Source organism: Schistocerca serialis, chromosome 9 (assembly GCF_023864345.2).
Source record: "Schistocerca serialis cubense isolate TAMUIC-IGC-003099 chromosome 9, iqSchSeri2.2, whole genome shotgun sequence".
Taxonomy (NCBI): Eukaryota; Metazoa; Arthropoda; class Insecta; order Orthoptera; family Acrididae; genus Schistocerca; species Schistocerca serialis.
Window position 1 is genome coordinate 60,681,776 of NC_064646.1, and position 18,947 is coordinate 60,700,722.

Sequence of the window (18,947 nt, forward strand, 5' to 3'; positions counted from 1 at the left end):
GGCCGAATAAGTCAGTGAAAAGGTCGAAGGGAGGCAAGAGGAACCGTGACTAGCAATACAATCCTTCGGTTTGGTAGTTCGTTTAAAACGTGTAGTTTAGGAAGTCGTGAGGCAAGTACTCGAAGGTGTGACGCGCGGCGTTTGGCAGGTGTTCATGCACCTGCGCGAGGAACAGCGGCGCCGGCTGGTGGCGGTGGCTGGAGACGTCTCGCAGCCCGGGCTGGGCCTCTCCGCCGAGGACCGCGCGCGGCTCTGCCAGGACGTGTCGGTGGTCTTCCACCTGGCCGCCACCGTCAGGTTCGACGAGGCCATGAGGGTCGCCACCTCCATCAACGTCCGCGGCACCATGGAGGTGCTGCGCCTCTGCCGGGACATGCCCAAGCTCAAGGTCAGTCTCAGGGTACTCCAACTGTATCCACATTTCCTGCCTTTCAAAATCTATTCCATACACGTGGGCCGATCCATATTGATTAACACATAATTTTTCCCATCATTCATGGCGCACCATTTGACTCATCAGTATATTTGCAAGTATGTCGTACGAGGATTGCCCAGAAAGTAATGCACCGTATTTTTTTTTTTCTTCACCCGAAAACAATACTACGAATGTGAAACGATACGTATGTATTATTTGAGGTCTCCTGAGTGAGCGCGCGAAGCTTCCATCACTTTCGACAGATAGCGTTGCTGCATAACAGTTTCAAAATGTCGTCTGTATGTGATACACGATACAAGCAACGTGCGGCCATTGAATTTCTCACTGCAGGGAAAGAAACTGTGAGGAATATTCACAAACGTTTGTGCAAAGTCTATGGAGCACCTGCTGTCGTCAGAAGTACCGGTAGTCGCTGGGACGGATGGTAAGGGTCATCCGAAGGCGGTTCGGTGGAGCCCCACGATTTGCAGCTGTCGGGGAGACCATCCACGGCTGTCACACCTGACATGCAGCAGCGAACTGATGTCATTCCCGAGGACAGACGCATTACCTGGAAGACATTTTACGGACGATATGGAGGTGATTCATTCACTGAAGCACTAGTTCCGCCACCAGGACAAGGACTGTTACCGACTGGGCATACACGCTCTCGTTTCGCTTTGGAGGAAGGCCATAGAACGGGATGGAGATTACATGGAAAAATAATGTCTGTAGATAAAACACCACTTTTTTGTACGAATAATTCCCATTATGTTCAATATACAATGGTTGAAGAAAAAAATGCTGTGCATTACTTTCTGGGCAAGCCTCGTACTCTGATCTAAACGTAGGTTCTAGGACAATCACTAAAAGAAAGTAAGCCATGCATATCTAAGAAAATTAAAATCATTAAGACGTAAATTTATGTAAAGTCCAGCATAAGTCAGGACCTGACATTGCTTGCCTGCTATGAAAAATATTATTATATTTTAAGCGACGTCATGAAAACGTCCAGAAGTGAGCACATCCTGGCATAAATTAAATAATGCAAAAATTAATAATGTAGATAATAAGATAAAACTGTAAGGGATATTGTCAAACTGGAGACAGGACAGCCAGACAGTCAACAAGGTACAGTAGGAATTAAACTAAACGACAATGCTGTGACTGACAATTCGCAAGATGCATTTTTAAAACTCAATTTGTAAATGTAGCACCAGAAACAGGGTTTCACTTGAAGAAGCAAGAAAATATCTTGAATATGTCATTCCACGGAAGTTGAAGCAACAAGACGTAACAGAGACACATGTCTTTGAAATTAATAGAATTCTAGAAAAGATCTCAAGTTAAACTTCATATGGTATTGATGCAGTGTAACACAAAATTCCAAATAGTTGTTCCAATATACATGCAAAGAAAATTTTGCCAGATATTAAAAAGTACAGTTATTAAATATCTTCATAAGAATGGTAACAAGACACGTGCATAAATAAAACGGCGAAGGATCCATCTAAGATCCCCCCCCCCCTCCCCCAGTTCGGCAGAACCCTTGCTGCCGTGCAAGCGACTTTGTTGAGCACGTTAGAAATGTACCCATCAAAGGCTTCGACACCCATACAGCTGAGTGGTGTCTCGCAGCTGCTCTAACGGCTTTACGTGTCAGTGACGCACCCCTTCGTAATCACGCCACAGGAAGGCGTAAAAGCAGGGGGGGGGGGCTAAAAAGGCATAAACATTCTTTTACTGCTTCTCATCACGTTCAAATTTCGTCGAATAGTTTCGAACGATCCCTAATGTTTCCACATGTGTACCAGAGCAAAACTTGCGGTCAAACTACATTCCAAAGGGATCGATCGCGTTTATTGGGGTTACAGGCCTACGATGTCTCTGACCAAAAGAAAACTACCATTTTAGATTGCACTGAAGATGCCTTAAAGGTTGGAAGAAATAAAATACATAGCAGCAAGAAAAGCCGGTTTTTAACTACAAAACGCAAGGGTACGGACATGTCTGCGTCAACGGTTCGGCATCGTCTTCTGTGGGCTGGTGCACTCATGCTGCTGCGTGTGCTTCCATTGGCCAGAACCCACCAACGCCGCAGACTGCAATAGCCACTTGAACGCCGACACTGTCATACTGAGTGGCAAAATGAAGTGTTTTCAAACGAGTCCTGCTTCAACTTGTCCTACAGTGATGGTCGCTTACGTGTCCGATGCCACCGTAGTAAACGCAATAGGGCAGACTGTACATTATTGAGCAGCACAGCGGACAAACGCCAAATGTGATGGTTTGGGGCGCCATTATTTATAACACGTGATCTCGACTCCTAGGCAATCTGACCAGCTACCGCTACATAAAGGAGGTTTTAAGGCCCGAAGCACTGCTCTCCTGGAGGTCGTTTGACATGCCATACTCTAGCAGGACAACGCTAGAATATGTGGAGAGGAATACGCAAGCCTTCTTCTAAGGACGACGGGTGCCATTTCTTCCCTGGCCTGGCCGTTCGCCTGACATGTTTCCCGTCGAATACGTCGGGGATATGTTAGGTCGGCAACTTGTTCGTTCGTGTCCTCCCGCAGCCACACTTGAGGCTTTCTGGACGCGCCTACAAACCGCGTGATAGAGTATTCCCCAGCAGCATATCCAGGTGCTCTTGATTCCACGCCAGGGCTTCTAGCCGCTCTGACTGCAGCAACTGGTGGTGTTATTCCGTATTCCATTGCCACAGAGTGCATGTGCAGGTCTGTAACGCTATTCATTTGTGTAGTGTCATGTCCATGCTATCATCTTAATAACTCATGCGTCCGAGTTGACAATAATTGTATGCGGAAGAAAATAGACGATGTGATAGATGGCGATCAGCTTGACTTTAGGAAAGATAAAGGCTCCAGACAGGCAGTTCTGACTTTGCGGTTGACAATGGACGCAAGACTAAAGAAAAATCAAGACACGTTAATAGGATTTGTCGGCCTGGAAAAAGCCTACGGCAATGTGAAATGGTGCAGGATGATCGAAATTCTGAAAAAAATAGTGATTAACTGTAGGGAAAGACAGGTCATACACAATATGTACAACAGTTAAGAGGGAACAATAAGAGTGGAAAGCAACAACGAAGAGCTCAGATTAAAAAGAGCGTAAGACAGGAATGTACTCTTTCACCCCAGTTGTTCAATCTGTACACTGAAGAAGCAATGAGGGAAATGAAAGTAAAATTCAAGAGTGGAATTAAATTCAGCCGGCCGGTGTGGCCGAGCGGTTCTAGGCGCTACAGTCTAGAACCGCGCGACCGCTACGTCGCAGGTTTGAATCCTGCCTCGGGCATGGATGTTTGTGATGTCCTTAGGTTAGATAGGTTTAAGTAGTTCTAAGTTCTAGGGGACTGATGACCTCAGAAGTTAAGTCCCATGGTGCTCAGAGCCATTCGAACCAATTAAATTCAACGTGAAAGGGTATCAATAATACGATTCGCTGATGACATTGCTGTGCTCAGCGAATGTGAAGAAGAATTACAGCATGTGGTGAATGAAATGAATAGCCTAATGAGTAAAGAATATCGATTGAGAGTAATTCGAAGGAAGACCAAAGTAATGAGAAGTAAGAGAACTGAAAACACCGAGAAACATAACATTAATATTTGTAGGAATCATATGAAGTTAAGGAATTCTGCTACTTATGCAGCAAAATAACCAATAACGGACGGAGCAAGGAGGGCATAAAAAGAGACTAGCAAAGGCAAAAAGAGCATTCGAGGTCAAGAGAAGTCTGCTAGCATCAAATATATGCCTTAATTTGAGGAAAAAATTTCTGTGAATGTACGTTCGGAGCACAGCATTGTATAGTTGTAAAACAGGGACTATGGGAAAACCAGAACAGAGGGGAATCGAAGCATTTAAGATGTGGCGATACTGAACGATGTTGGAATTTAGATGTACCTATAAGGTAAGGAATGTGGAGGTTCTCCGCAGATTCGGTGAGGAATGGAATGTACGGTAAACACTGAGAAGAAGAAGGAACAGGATGGTAGGACATTTGTTATGACATCAGAAAATGACTTCCATGGTACTAGATGGAGCTGTAGAGAGCAAAAACTATTAGAGGAAGACAGAGATTGGAATTTATCGAGCAAATAGTTGAGGACGTAGGTTGCAAGTGCTACTCAGGGATGGACAGTTCGGCGGTCGCATCAAACCAATCAGAAGATCAACGATTTTAAAAAACAAATTTCATTGTGGTCACATATCTTAGCCTTCGTGTTTCACTTTTTCCAAACAGTAGTGTGTTTAAAAGTGTTGGTCTAGTTCTCTCTGACATTTCCTCGAACAGTTTGCTGTGCTGCCTGATTACCTGCTAGATGTTGGTGTTTTGAGTTGGACGGCGGTGATGTGTGGCAGGTGGTGGTGCACACGTCGACGGCGTACTCGCAGTACGTGCGGCCGCGCGTGCTGGAGCGCTTCTACGAGGCGCCCATCAGCGCCGACAAGCTGCTGGCGCTGTGCGAGGCGCTGCCGGAGGGTCAGCAGCACGACCTCCAGCTCGCCAGCAAGTGAGTCGCCCTGTCCGACACGCCGGTCCCACGGCTCCCTTAATACATCTACATCTACAGCGATACACCGCAGTCCACCTTGCAGCGGCGAGGCGGAGAGTACCCTGTACCACTACTAGTCATTTCCTTTCCTGTTTCACTCGCATGTAGAGCGAGGGAAAAACAACAATCTATATGTCTCCGTACGAGCCCCAAAGTCTGGTATCTTCGTGGCTCTTACGGGCAGTGTATATTGGAGCAACAGAATCGTTCTGCAGTCAGCTTCAAATGCTAGTTCTCTAAATTTTCTCAAAAGTGTTTCTTCAATAGAATGTCGTCTTCCCTCCAGGGATCCCCATTTGAGATCCCAAAGCATCTCCGCAACACGTGTTGTTCATACCTACCGGCAACAAACAGCCCGCCTCTGAATTGGTTTGATGCCTCCCTTCAATCCGACCTGATACGGATCCCAAACACTCTAGCAGTACTCTAGAATAGGTTGCACAGCGACCTATATGCGGTCTATTAATTGTAATGTTAAGAATTAGCAGCCTCAGTTGCACTGTTTACCTAAAATTTACCTAGGTTTCAGTCGGGATAATCCAGCCTTCTTCAGATTAACAGTAACTAGCGTTTGTCCATAGCGGACATCGTCAAGCTAAAACTACAAATCCATAAATCATCGTCAGGCAACAAAACTTATCTCGAACTGTACAGCACTAGTGGCTGCCGCATCGCGGTCGCGAAGAGGGGCCGAGGCAGTTCCAGATAAGTTTTATACTCTGACGATGATTTATGGATTTGTAGTTTCAGCTTGACGATGTCCACTATGGACAAAAGCTAGTTACTCTTATTCTGAAGAAGGTTGGGTTATACTGACTGACACATAGGTAAATTCTAGGTAAACGGTGCACTGAGGCTGTTAACTATTAAAATTAAAATTAATATTTACACAGTTGCTGACAGGGCCGCGAAATGTTGAAAATATTTATATGCCGCCTCCTTTACAGGTGGACCACTTCCCTCCCCTAAATGAACCAACCAAACCGTCGCCAAAGACATGACGGTAGGGTTGGGCAGTGGGTTTGCAGGACCCTCTCTCGATACTGCAGAGGCTTCAAATCACCCACTGTAGCGGAGAGAGGTGTCCAACATCTGCACATGACACTGGAATGAGACGTTCCTGACCAATCCACTGCTTCTCCCGAGGCTGCACGCCTTAAACGGGGATTAGCACCTGACTGTCTTCCCACACTTCTAAGAGGATCAATAGGGGTCAGTTTAATCCTGCACTCATCGCTGAAGAGACCACCTACGCTAAGTTATTGTTTTATCTGAAGTGCTTGCAGTACTTTGGAATTCACGCGTGTTTCCTGTCGCTAATTTCGTGGAATTTTTATACATCCACCCTTCCCAATGCTTAACGGTCGTTGTCCGTCAGTACGTGAAGTCTGTCTGGTCTTGGTCTAAGTATTGCTGTTCATTCGCGTTTTCCACTCCATAACGACTTCATCAACAGTCGACTGGGACAGCTCTAGAAGGACTGAAATGTCCCTGATGGATGTGTTACTCAAGTGATAACCAATGACTGCTCCACGTTTGAAGTCACTAAACTGCCCTGAAGGATCCATTCTTCTGTTCCTGCTTCTCTACTAACAACACCACATTTCTCGCCTCCTTTTATACCGGCGAATCCGCCACTGATGACGTCTAACGGCGAATTCCTTACCACATAGAGCTATCATCATACTTTTGATCAGTCATTCTGGTGTTTTGATACTCCCACCAGTGCCAAGCCTGTAGAAAGGCAAAAAATTACAAAAAACAGAATTAGTGACTTAAAATACACTCATCAACAAAAGTTTGGAATATCAAAGAGTTTACTACAATGACTTCTTATAGTACAATCACTGAGGTTTGTACAATACCAAATACACATAGTTACTTCTGAAAACAAGAACGATTGTGGTTAGTTGCAAAAAAATCATTACAAAACAAAGTAGGCTAGACGACACCAGGAACGCGGATTCGTTCAGGAAGTCCATCCATTTGCAGGTGGAACTGTAATGTACATCTTGAAAACAAAAACAGTGAAAATCTTTATCTCATGACGATGGTTATCAGTCTTTAGTAGTGAATATGTCCTCCCCGCACGTGGGTGAGTTCAGTTCTGCGAGGTATTCACTGGATGAGACCATCAAGATTATCTTGGGGTATGAGGTCCCATTCCACTATAGCAACTTCACTGAGGTCCTAAAGATTGTCAAGTGGATTCCGGCGATGTGCGATGGCCACCTTCAACAGGTCCCATGCATGCTTAATTACATTCATGTCTGGGAACTGTGGTGGTCAGTGCATTCGGTTGGTGTTGCATCTTTGAAGATACCGAGACACTGCTAGAGTACGGTGTGGTCTTGCATTGTCATCGACCAGAAAGAAGGTGGCGCCAGTTTGACGTCTGTATGGCTTTACAGCCGTTTGTAGGATCCAGATTGCCGTAGATGGAAATTAGATGGGTACGCCGACCCATCTTTATTGACGCCCAGTGGAGTACAGTTCCACCTGAAAATGGGTGGACTTCCTGAACGTATCGGCGTTCCTGATGTCGTCTAGCGCTTCTTCAATCCGTAACACGTCTAGTGTCGTGACGCAGACCAGTCCTAGCCTCGTCAGCAAACACGACATTACTCCGTTCTGCAATGGTCCAATGTAGACTCAAGCTCATAAAGTAAGGATAATGCTGATACATGGTGAAACAACGCTCTGGTGGGCGGTTTGCGGGTTTAAATCACCTCGGGGTATGACCATGCGGTGCATTTGACCTGCGGTCGTCGCACGGTGGCGCTGGCAGCTGTCCACATACGCAGAGGTGTGTTGGTACATGTCAGAGTATGGTGCAGCGAGTAAGTGTGCAGACGTGCTAATGATGGTTGTGTATTGAAAATGGCTCAAAGAACACATATTGATGATGTTATGAGGGGTAGAATACTAGGGCGACTGGCGCTGGTCAAACACAGCAGGTCGTAGCACGAGCCCTCCGTGTGCCACAATGTGTGTTCTCAAGATTATGGCAACGATTTCAGCAGACAGGGAACGTGTCCAGGCGCTACAGTACGGGACGCCCACAGTGTACAACACCACAAGAAGACCGATATCTCACCATCAGTGCCCGCAGACGGCCACGGAGTACTGCAGATAGTCTCGCTCGGGACCTTACCGCATCTACTGGAACAGTTGTCTCCAGACACACAGTCTACAGACGACTGAACAGACATGGTTTATTCGCCCAGAGACCTACAAGGTGCATTCCACTGACCCCTGGTCGCAGGAGATCCCATAAAGCCTGCTCTCAAAAACACAGTACATGGTCACTGGAACAGTGCTCCCAGGTTATGTTCACAGATGAGTCGAGGTATAGTCTGAACAGTACTTCTCGCCGGGTTTTCATGTGGCGAGAATCAGGAACCAGATACCAACCTCTTAATGTCCTTGAAAGGAAACTGTATGGAGGTCGTGGTCTGATGGTGTGGGGTGGGATTATGATTGGTGCACGTACACCCCTATATGTCTTTGACAGAGGAACTGTTCCTTGTCAGGAGTATCGGGACGTCATTTTGCACCAGTATGTCCGCATTTTCAGGGGTGCAGTGTGTCCCACCTTCCTCCTGATGGATGATAACGCACGACGCCACCGAGCTGCCATCGTGGAGGGATACCTTGAAACAGAAGATATCAGGCGAATGGAGTGGCCTGCCTGTTCTCCAGACCTAAACGCCATTGAGCACGTCTTGGATGCTCTCGGTCGACGTATCGCTGCACGTCTTCAAATCCGTAGGACACTTCAGGAGCTCCCACAGGCATTGGTGCAAGAATGGGATGCTATACGCCAGCACCTGCTCGACCATCTGATCCAGAGTATGCCAACCCGTTGGGCGGCCTGTGTACGTGTGCATGGTGATCATATCCCATATGGATGTCGGTTTACATGCCCAGGAAACAGTGGCGTTTTGTAGCAAATGTGTTTCGAGACAGTTTTCTCAACTTATCACCAATACTGTGGACTTACAGATCTGTGTCGTGTGTGTTCCCTATGTGCCTATTCTATTAGCGTCAGTTTTGTGTAGTGCCACGTTGTGTGGCAACACATTCTGCAATTATCCTTAATTTATGAGCATGAGCGTAGATATGTAAGAGCCCAGGTCCTTCGACTGCGTCGGCTCCGTTGGCTCAATGCAAAACTTTTTAATTGGTCTTCTGGACTGAAGACCACCCAGATGCAATCTTCTCCGCGCTGTTTGGTGTGAGATACGAATCCCTGTTTCCCGGGAGAAGTCGCTTCCAATACTTCTGGCAGCTGATGTTGGCCACCTAGGAGCCGATAGTTGGAGGAAACAATCCTGAATCGGTGTTGTCATACGCGAACGACCACTGCGAGGTCTGTCGTTCACATTTCCCGTCTCTCTGTACTGTCTCCGCAATTTAGACACAACACTTTTACCGACATGTAGCCGATCCGCAAGATCTTGCTTTGTATGACCTGCTGAAAGTAAAACCACTAACCTGACTCTATCGAAGTGTTGTATGCCCCTGCGTTGCATGTTACTGCAGTGCCGAACACAAACTGAATAAAGCTGTTGTTCATACTGAACTACTAGCGGTGTGCCCCAGTGTCAGCGGTATGTTTACATGACTGAGAAACAGCAACAAAGCTTGCCACTAGCAAACAACGTTCAGTATGTGGGCTTGTTTGTTTGTTTGGCTCTGAGCACTATGGGACTTTAACAGCTGTGGTCATCAGTCCCCTAGAACTTAGAACTACTTAAACCTAACTAACCTAACGACATCACACAACACCCAGTATATGGGCTCTAATTGGATAATGCATGAAGTACCTAGGTCAGCAGACTACATTTTGGGATAGTATTACAAACTTTTGTTGAGCAGTGTATTTAGTAAACATCCACTATGCTTCAAGTATTTACCCCAAGAAGTTTTGCTGATTGAACCTTTCCCGATGCGATAGGTAGTACTGTATGAGCTGACCTCGCCGGTCCGTGAAGGCAACCCGCATTACTGTACGGGTACACAGTCTGCCTGTACCTGTGTTTGCAGGCGTAAGCCGTACAGCACACACATTATTTGTAGTTTTCTTTTTATCAGCTGATTGACATTCTGGTTATGTCCATTCAGCCATCTCAATAGCTCAATAGTAATGTCCATTGTGACAATACGAAAGTAAGGACAACACAGCACCCAGTCCCCACGTGGAGAAAAATCTCCCACACACTGACCGCGCAGTACGTAGGCGGACATGTATAGTTTACTTAAACCAGACTCTACACGACGAAAGTGGTAAAATAATTAGCAACGAGCTAAGTACAGTTAAAATTTTCAGGAAACCTGGAGAAGACAGAACACACTTTGTCTGCCATTTATGAAAAGCTAGGAGGAACTATGTGGACTGCAGAACGATTCTACAGCTGCGAACGTTCAGTTCCCGTATTGACCGCAAAGATAAGATAAGAGAAATTAGATCTCGTACGGAAGCTTTTAAACAGTCTTTTTTCCCACGATCTATTTGCGAGTGGAACGAAAAAGGAAATGACTAGTAGTAGTATGTGGTACCATCCGCTTGCACCGTGGAGTATGCTGGAGGGTTGTTCGGAAAGTAAGGATCGATCGGCCGCGAAATGGAAACTACAGTGAAAATCCGATGGAGCTTTGTACATATGTGTTGGGCAGTGTCTCTACCATGCCTGTCCATCGCTTTACTTCGTTCTTTTCAGTGCTGAGCACCCAGTTAGCACGTAGAGATTCAAGAACAATAGTGTCTCCCGCCAAGTATGAGTGCCAGATTACAAGCAACTCCACATAACGTAACAGTCATGAATTTCCTTCTTCATGACATGCACACTGTAGGTTCAGTGAGGACTTACCTGCAGCGTTTTTGATGGGAAGTGTTTGGTCACATACTGTAGAGCCCCGTCTTAGCTCCATCTGATTTTCATCTCTGCCCAGATGAACCGCTGCCAATGAAGGCAACATTTTGACACAGACAACGAGCTTCATTCCGGAATAGAAAATTGTCGGAAAGCACTGGCGGCTGTCTTCTATAACGATGGTATTGGACAGTTGGTACAACGCTACGACAGATGTCTAAGTCTGAGCGGCGACTATGTAGAGAAGTAGCTGGAAGGTGTAGTTAATCGTTGCAAGCAAAACAGTTTTGATTTTCAGTGTGGTTTCCATTTCGCGACCGATCGCTCCTTACTTTCCGAATAGCCCTCGTATGCAGATGTAGATAAACAACATCACAATACATCTACCAGTAGAACCAAATACTAATTTTTGTAATAATAGCAATTTTAGTGACAGTTTTCATCTTTTAGCTGATATACACTTAATAAAACTAATGTAAATATGTATGAACAAATAAAGATGAAATACCAATAATTAACTCCTCAAGATGAATTTAGAGCGCTCGAAATCTTTTCGTAAATTCGCGTTATCGAATTAAAGACGGCTCTTTTTCTTTGCATTATTCTGACAACAGTAACAGAGTCAGGGCTTGAATGGAAAAAAATTAAATTTAATCTTGATTAAAAATAAACTTTGTCAAAAATAAATTTTTTACCCCAGACAAGAAATGAGCGTAGTATCTAACGTCAATAATATCAGAGAGCTCCAACTGGAATCAGTCAACTCATAAAAATTTCTGGGTGTAATGGTTTCCAGGGAAACGAAATTGAATGTTTACCTAGGCTCAGTAATTGGTAAAGTAAGTGACAGTTCATTGGTAGGATAGTTGGAAAAGACAATCAGTGTGTAAAGCAGAATGTCTACAAAACGCTGGTGCGACCGATCCTCAAATACTGCACATAGCCGACATGAAGACATACACAGAAGGACAGTACGAATGGCGACAGCCTTGTTTGGCCCTTGGAAGAGCGTCGCTGAGATGTTGAAATACCTGAAGTTGGGAGACATCAGCTTCTCCTACCTAAAGAGTTTCAAGATCAAGCATTGTCAGAAATCTGTGAACATTCTACAGCCCCACATAGATTGATCCCGTATGTATCTTGAAGTCAAGAGCAGAGACATTTAAACATTCTTCCTGCACTCCAATCGCTAATAGAACGAGAAAAAGCCCTACCAAGTCGTAAAATGTAAAGCAAGCGCTGTCTTGCGCTTCACAATACACTGTGCTTTTCAGAGTATGGGCGTAAATGTACATTAATTTCTTCCCGCTGGTGTTCCCCAATTCATAAACGTTGAAAGTTACAAAAACATTCCACGTCGTAAAAGTGACATAGAATGACGTACGTACTCTATAAAACGAAATGTCGTAAAAGAATAAGAAAGAAATATTTTTGATATTTGGAGGATTAAAACTGCAATCCCAGCTCACATCTATGAGGAAAAAAACACAATAATTAGATGGTGGCTTTCTTTTCGTCTGCCCTTGTTGATACGCTAATGTCGAAGTTATAGTGATCGTAAAGTTTGAGATAAGGAACTAATGGTCGAAGCTGAATAGTTTTCTGTTGACATAAATAACTAAAGTCTTACAGAAAAATCTCAACTCACAGCACTTGTTCACAGTAACGACCCTCACATTGAAATATAATCCATTACATTTATTTACTGATTCCCAGTCCCTGCACCAATCGTAAAATTTCTGTAGGTCTTCAGACATTTCGTTACAACTTCGTGGCGTTGCCGCTCTGCGATATGCAACACTATCATTCACCAAGACCCTCACACAGATTCCTACATTAAAGTCCGAATCCAAAGGTTAGAGATTAGATGAGATATCCTTTTTGTTCCGTAGGCCCCCTAGTGAGGAGATCCTCATGAATGTAGACCACCTCATAGAACCAGAATACATAACACTAATTGAAAAAAAGAAAAGAAAAGAAAGAGGTATACCAATGTACCTCCCACAGACCCAGAGCTGACTAGTCCTCTTAGACGTGGAATAAGTTAAAAATGCTTGAACATGTTTTACTGTAATGGATAATAAACCAGTTACAAAACATTTTAATGTACAGGACGCGGCGGTGCATATGATAATTCTTATGCTATTGTAGCTACGTATGAAAAACAAAACCATTTTACGACTCTTATTTGTATTCATCATATTACTACAATGAGAATATCCAGAAGTCAGATCCTATTTAACACTCAAGTTATTTGAATTAAAAATACGTGAACCATTAGGTTCTACTAAGACTTTGTCAATGGAGTGGAAGGAGTTATGCACCAATAAGTCCTTTACACTCTTCTTAAACTGAACTTCGTTAGTAATTGAACTTCTTAAGGCAGCTGGCAAATTATTGATAATGATTGCTCGTTAAAAATGGACAAGTTTCTGAGTAAGTGACTTCAAATCTTTATGAAGATTGCTTTTATTTCTACCATTGATTCCATAGTTAGTTTGAAAAAAGAGGTACATTATTTATGAGACTTTTCATTATGGGATAAATATAGTAGGAAGTAGTTTTAGTATCACCAAGACCTTGCACAAGCCTCTGCAGAATTTTATTGATTTCAGACGACAAGTAATTCACATTATACGCTTTTGGAAGCGGAAAACATCAGCTTGGTTTGATGAGGTAACCCAAAAAATGATTCCGTGTGACGCTATGAAGTGAAAACGATGACGCGAGCTTTTATTTTACTTTTTTTCACTTAAGTCCTACAACATTTACATTGCAAACAGAGATCAGCAGTTCAGTATTATGCTCCTCCCAGTTGAATTTATTATCAGGCTGCAATCTCAAAAACAGGACACCGTCAACGTCTTCTGTTTTCTTGTCGTCATATTTTGGAAGTGGACTGGGAGAAAGCCTCCAACATGTAATGAACTGCGGACAGGGTGTTTTACCTTGTTTAGTAACACAAACTGGCAAGGAATGGTTTATTAATATCCCTGAAGATTTCCATTAACCGATCTCTCGAAATACTATACGTTATTTGTTATTCATTGTAATAGTTATATCATCGGCAAACAAATGAAAATCGGCATCCGGTAATGTTCCTAATGAAAGTACGCTGACACAAGAAAATTAAGGGCCCTAAATGTAATTAGTTCCTGGAACACCACATGTAATTAGTTTCCATTTGGATGATGGCTGGTAACACAGGACTTTTTTCTACTGACACCCTTTCTTTCCTGTCAGTGAGACAAACTTTGAACCATTTTGCAGCATTTCCTATTGTGCCACGATATGCTAATTTTTTTTCAAAGGATACTGTGATTTACAAAGTCAGTCTGTAATTTCTAGTCTAACGAATAAAGTAAATTCTCGCTTTATGCATAACTGATGATGATGTTGAGGTCCCATACTCCTGCTTAGCGGAGGCGGTTTGCCATTGCCTTCCTCCGACCGTAATGGGGATGAATGATAATGATGATTAAGGCGACACAACAACTCCCAGTCATCTCGACGCATGGAAAAATCTCTGACCCCACCGGGAATTGAAACCGGGACCCCGTGCGCGGGAAGCGAGAACGCTACCGTAAGAGCACGAGCTGTGGGCTTACGCATAACTAGCCTACTTAAAATCGAAACCCTTCATAAATCCAATCTGTGACTGTGACAACTGTGTTATCTATAGTCACTTGGCTTTGTTTATTACTTTTTCTAAAATAGACGAGAAGTCTCTCAAAAGTGAAACTGAACTGAAACTTGATGTTATTTGTTCATTTCTTTTTCTTTCTATGAGGCTTAAGTGCATGATATTGTAGCTGAATGGGAAATTTTCCGGTGACAACGACTGGTTATACAAATAATTTGATATGTTGATAGCGTTTTATTTTAAAGATTTTATGCTGTACATTACCACTTCAGGTGTGGTGAGGGCCATATTCAAATTACTGTCGAGCATGGTGCTCTAGCGGTAAAGTGCATGCCTGCAAACCGACAGCCTCCGGGAACGACTCCCGGTCAGATCACGGAAATTTTCCGTCTCCCTTCACCTCTCGACGATGTGATGAGCTGCCAGGAACGACTTGTGGCTCGGATTCCACTTTAAACTGTAGGTCGTCTTTCTCCGGTTGGATAACTGGGGTAGGTTAGGGACACGCAAGTCGCTGAAGTAGCGTTCTATAGAATGACCTGCTCCCAGCCACTGAGCCGTAGGAATTTAATGTAATTGTATTCCTATTACTAAGTTAATTATGATGAGTCGCCTGAAATATTCCCCGGCAGCAATTACTTAACCTGAAAATCCCACCTTTTCAGTAACAATTACGAAATGTTTGTTAAAAAATTTTGCAACACTACATGCATCTCTTACCAATACATCAGTTACTTTTGAAGCTATCTGCTCAACTTTTCTGGTTCTAACTGTCTCCCCTCCTTCTTTACGTCCAATATTGTCTTTATTTTCTTGCATGATATATCTTTTCCTCATAATACCTTTGCTTTGATGTTTTGTTACTGTCTTCAGTGTTTAGCAGTATGCCTTGTAATAAATTATAACCTCCAGTTCCTGACAGATACTGTTTCCTTTTTGTCATGTAGTAACCTTCTTTTGCTCTTTTGGGGGTTTTGGTCTAATGTGGGTTACGTTGAGGTGAAAGTTTTCAAATAAGGTAGGAACTTCATTAATACATGTTTCATTCATATCATGAGCACATAATTCCAGTTCAGGTCTGAATTCTTCCCCGAAATAATAGATTTTTGGCTTATTGACTGCTAGTTTGAAGTCAGAGTTGGTAGATTTTGTATTCTGATTAGTATTAACAGTTGACCTACATATCACAACTATTACTGACTGCTGGTTTTGTAACATAATTTTGTTCATTATACTTTTCTATAAAGGTATTATCAAGGGCTGCTTATGAGATTTTGCTACCCTAGTTGTGAAGTTTGCGGTAGGAATCAGGTTAAATGATAATGATAGCAATTGTAGTAAATTCTTATAGGAAGAGTTTCTAAAATGCGGATTCAGTATCCCGCAAGCCAGTATCTTATTCGCTGATCGACAGCGTCGAGCTGTATCGAATGATTACATTCTTCTTCGTCTTGTTTAAGGTTACTCGGTGGCTACCCGAACACATACGTGTTCACTAAAGCAGTGGCGGAAGAAATGGTGTCCCAGGAATTTTCAGATCTTCCGATAGCAGTTATACGACCTGCTATGGGTAAGTATCCACAACATCAGTCATGGATGTAACGTCAGTGCTTTAATTAACAGTAGAGAAGTTATTCAAAGCACTAAACAGTGTCGTCATACTCCAGAACCTAATGTGTTGACAATACTGTTGTACTATCTATCTCTTTGAAGTTCAAGAAGGACGTTGGTAGATCGTTCTTCTAAATGTCAATAAACCACGAATCACAGTGATTTTAGCTAGCCAGCTTGAAACTCAAGCAACGTACACCAATCAATACGTGTGTGCTGTGTAAAAACTATAGATAGCCACCTTTGATTTTAAATCTAAATATAGTGAATGAATTTTAGATACATTGTAAGCATAGGTCTCATTCCTATAGTCTTGAATACAGTTCTTCTATCTCGTGTAGCTGTTGCACTCATCAGCTGTTGGCTGGTTTATTTGTTCCACGATTCGTTTCGAAGGATTTATTTCCTCTCCTTCAGGTGGACAGCCCCGTCAAATTATAGGAGGAGAACACTAATGGTTTGTGAGAAATGTTGCTTGATTGCCACTCTAAATATTACTATGCGTGATAAGTGACTATGAATTACATTAACTATGTTTATATTGTTTGTTATTTAGAAATATCATTTGCTTTAGTCCAAAGTAGCGTGTATGTTTTGTCAACTATCGGTTAGCACTAACACAATTACCAGGGTAAGAAAGATTGATTGTGAACCATGGAAAGGACCTATGGTGGTACTTGTTGCCGAAAACTTTAAGCATTTGACAATATACGATAAAAATAAATAAATAAAATTTTTGTAATCGTATCGTTCGCTGCTCCCACCAACCACATGTCAGGAATATGTAGTCAGTTGTTTAATCACAACGCATCACAGAATATTTTGTCGACATAGATACAAAAGAACTTTTTAGTTACATCGGTTTTTTTCTCGCGCTTTACAGGCAAAGAACGTGTGGGACATATTGACAAACGTAAAGAATATTTAGAGTATTTACAGTGACAGACAGTTTGATTGAGATGTCAATTACAGTTTGTCGCAGTTGCACTGAATAACAGTACAATATCATTGTATATTCCAAAAAAAGCAGGTGTTGACAGATGTGAAAATTACCGAACTATCAGTTTAATAAGTCACAGCTGCAAAATACTAACGCGAATTCTTTACAGACGAATGGAAAAACTGATAGAAGCCGACCTCGGGGAAGATCAATTTGGATTTCGTAGAGATGTTGGAACACGTAAGGCAATACTGACCCTACGACTTATCTTAGAAGAAAGATTAAGGAAAGGCAAACCTACGTTTCTAGCATTTGTAGACTTAGAGAAAGCTTTTGACAATGTTGACTGGAATACTCTCTTTTAAATTCTGAGGGTGGCAGTGGTAAAATACAGTGAGCGAAAGGCTATTTACAATTTGTACAGAAACCAGATGGCAGTTATAAGAGTCGAGGGGTATGAAAGGGAAGCAGTGGTTGGGAAGGGATGGGGCAGGGTTGTAGCCTGTCCCCGATGTTATTCAATCTGTATATTGAGCAAGCAATAAAGGAAACAAAAGAAAAGTTCGGAGTAGGTATTAAAATCCATGGAGAAGAAATAAAAATTTGGAGATTCGCCGATGACATTGTAATTCTGTGAGAGACAGCAAAGGACTTGGAAGAGTAGTTGAACGGAATGGACAGTGTCTTTAAAGGAGGGTATAAGATGAACGTCAACAAAAGCAAAACGAGGATAATGAAATGTAGTCGAATTAAGTTGGGTGATGCTGAGGGAAATAGATTAGGAAATGAGACGATTAAAGTAGTAAATGAGTTTTGCTGTTTGGGGAGCAAAATAACTGATGATGATCAAAGTAGAGAAGGTATAAAATGTAGACTGGCCATGGCAAGGAAAGCATTTTTGAAGGAGATAAATTTGTTAACATCGAGTACAGACTTAAGTGTCAGGAAGTCTTTTCTGAAAGTATTTGTATGGAGTGTAGCCATGTATGGAAGTGAAACATGGATGATAAATAGTTTAGATGAGAAGAGAATAGAAGCTTTTGAAATGTGGTGCTACAGAAGAATGCTTAAGATTAGATGGGTAGGTGACGTAACTAATGAGGAGGTCAGGAATAGAATTGAGGAGAAGAAGAATTTGTGGCACAACTAGACTGGAAGGAGGAATCGGTTGGTAGGACAGATTCTGATGCATCAAGGGATTACCAATTTAGTACTGGAGGAAGCGTGGAGGGTAAATGTCGTAGAGGGAGACGTAGAGATGAATACACTAAGCAGATTCAGAAGGATGTAGGTTGCAGTAGGTACTGGGAGATGAAGAAGCTTGCACAGGACAGAGTAGCGTGGAAATCGTGTGGAACGAGTGTGGAAAATGCACAAAGGAGCGGAAGGCCTGTCACCGTTGCCACTGATGAAGCCGGCCGCGGTGGCCGAGCGGTTCTAGGCGCTCAGTCCGGAACCGCGCGACTGCTACGGTCGCAGGTTCGAATCCTGCCTCGGGAATGGATGTGTGTGATGTCCTTAGGTTGGTTAGGTTTAAGTAGTTCTAAGTTCTAGGGGACTGATGACCACAGATGTTAAGTCCCATAGTGCTCAAAGCCATTTGAACCACTGATGAAACAATGACTCCAATTTACGATACGATTTTGCAGGATCGTCCAACAACATTGCAGCATGTTGAAACCACATTTGGAATCTCCCATGGACGTGCTCATGACATTGTTGTGGATATTTTGTGAATACAGAAAGTTTCATCTCGCTGGGTCGCGAAAGACTTGAAGACAGAACAAAGACGGGATCGTTTGCATGTTGTGAAGAAATCGTCCGCCAATTTGAAGCGGATAAAGACGTCTTTCTAGCAACGCGTGTGACAATGGACA

General features: G+C 43.0%; 1 protein-coding gene across 4 annotated transcripts in view; it reads left to right on the top strand.

Moving 5' to 3' along the window:
- Nucleotides 1-18,947, top strand: part of LOC126418647 (fatty acyl-CoA reductase wat-like) — a 221,818-nt gene that overhangs the window by 173,983 nt on the left and 28,888 nt on the right. For all 4 annotated transcript variants that reach the window (XM_050085515.1, XM_050085518.1, XM_050085516.1 and 1 more), the window contains 3 exons: nt 149-388; nt 4,807-4,958; nt 15,980-16,089. In XM_050085515.1, coding sequence (XP_049941472.1) covers nt 149-388; nt 4,807-4,958; nt 15,980-16,089 — 502 coding nt within the window. The remainder of the gene's footprint in view (nt 1-148; nt 389-4,806; nt 4,959-15,979; nt 16,090-18,947) is intronic.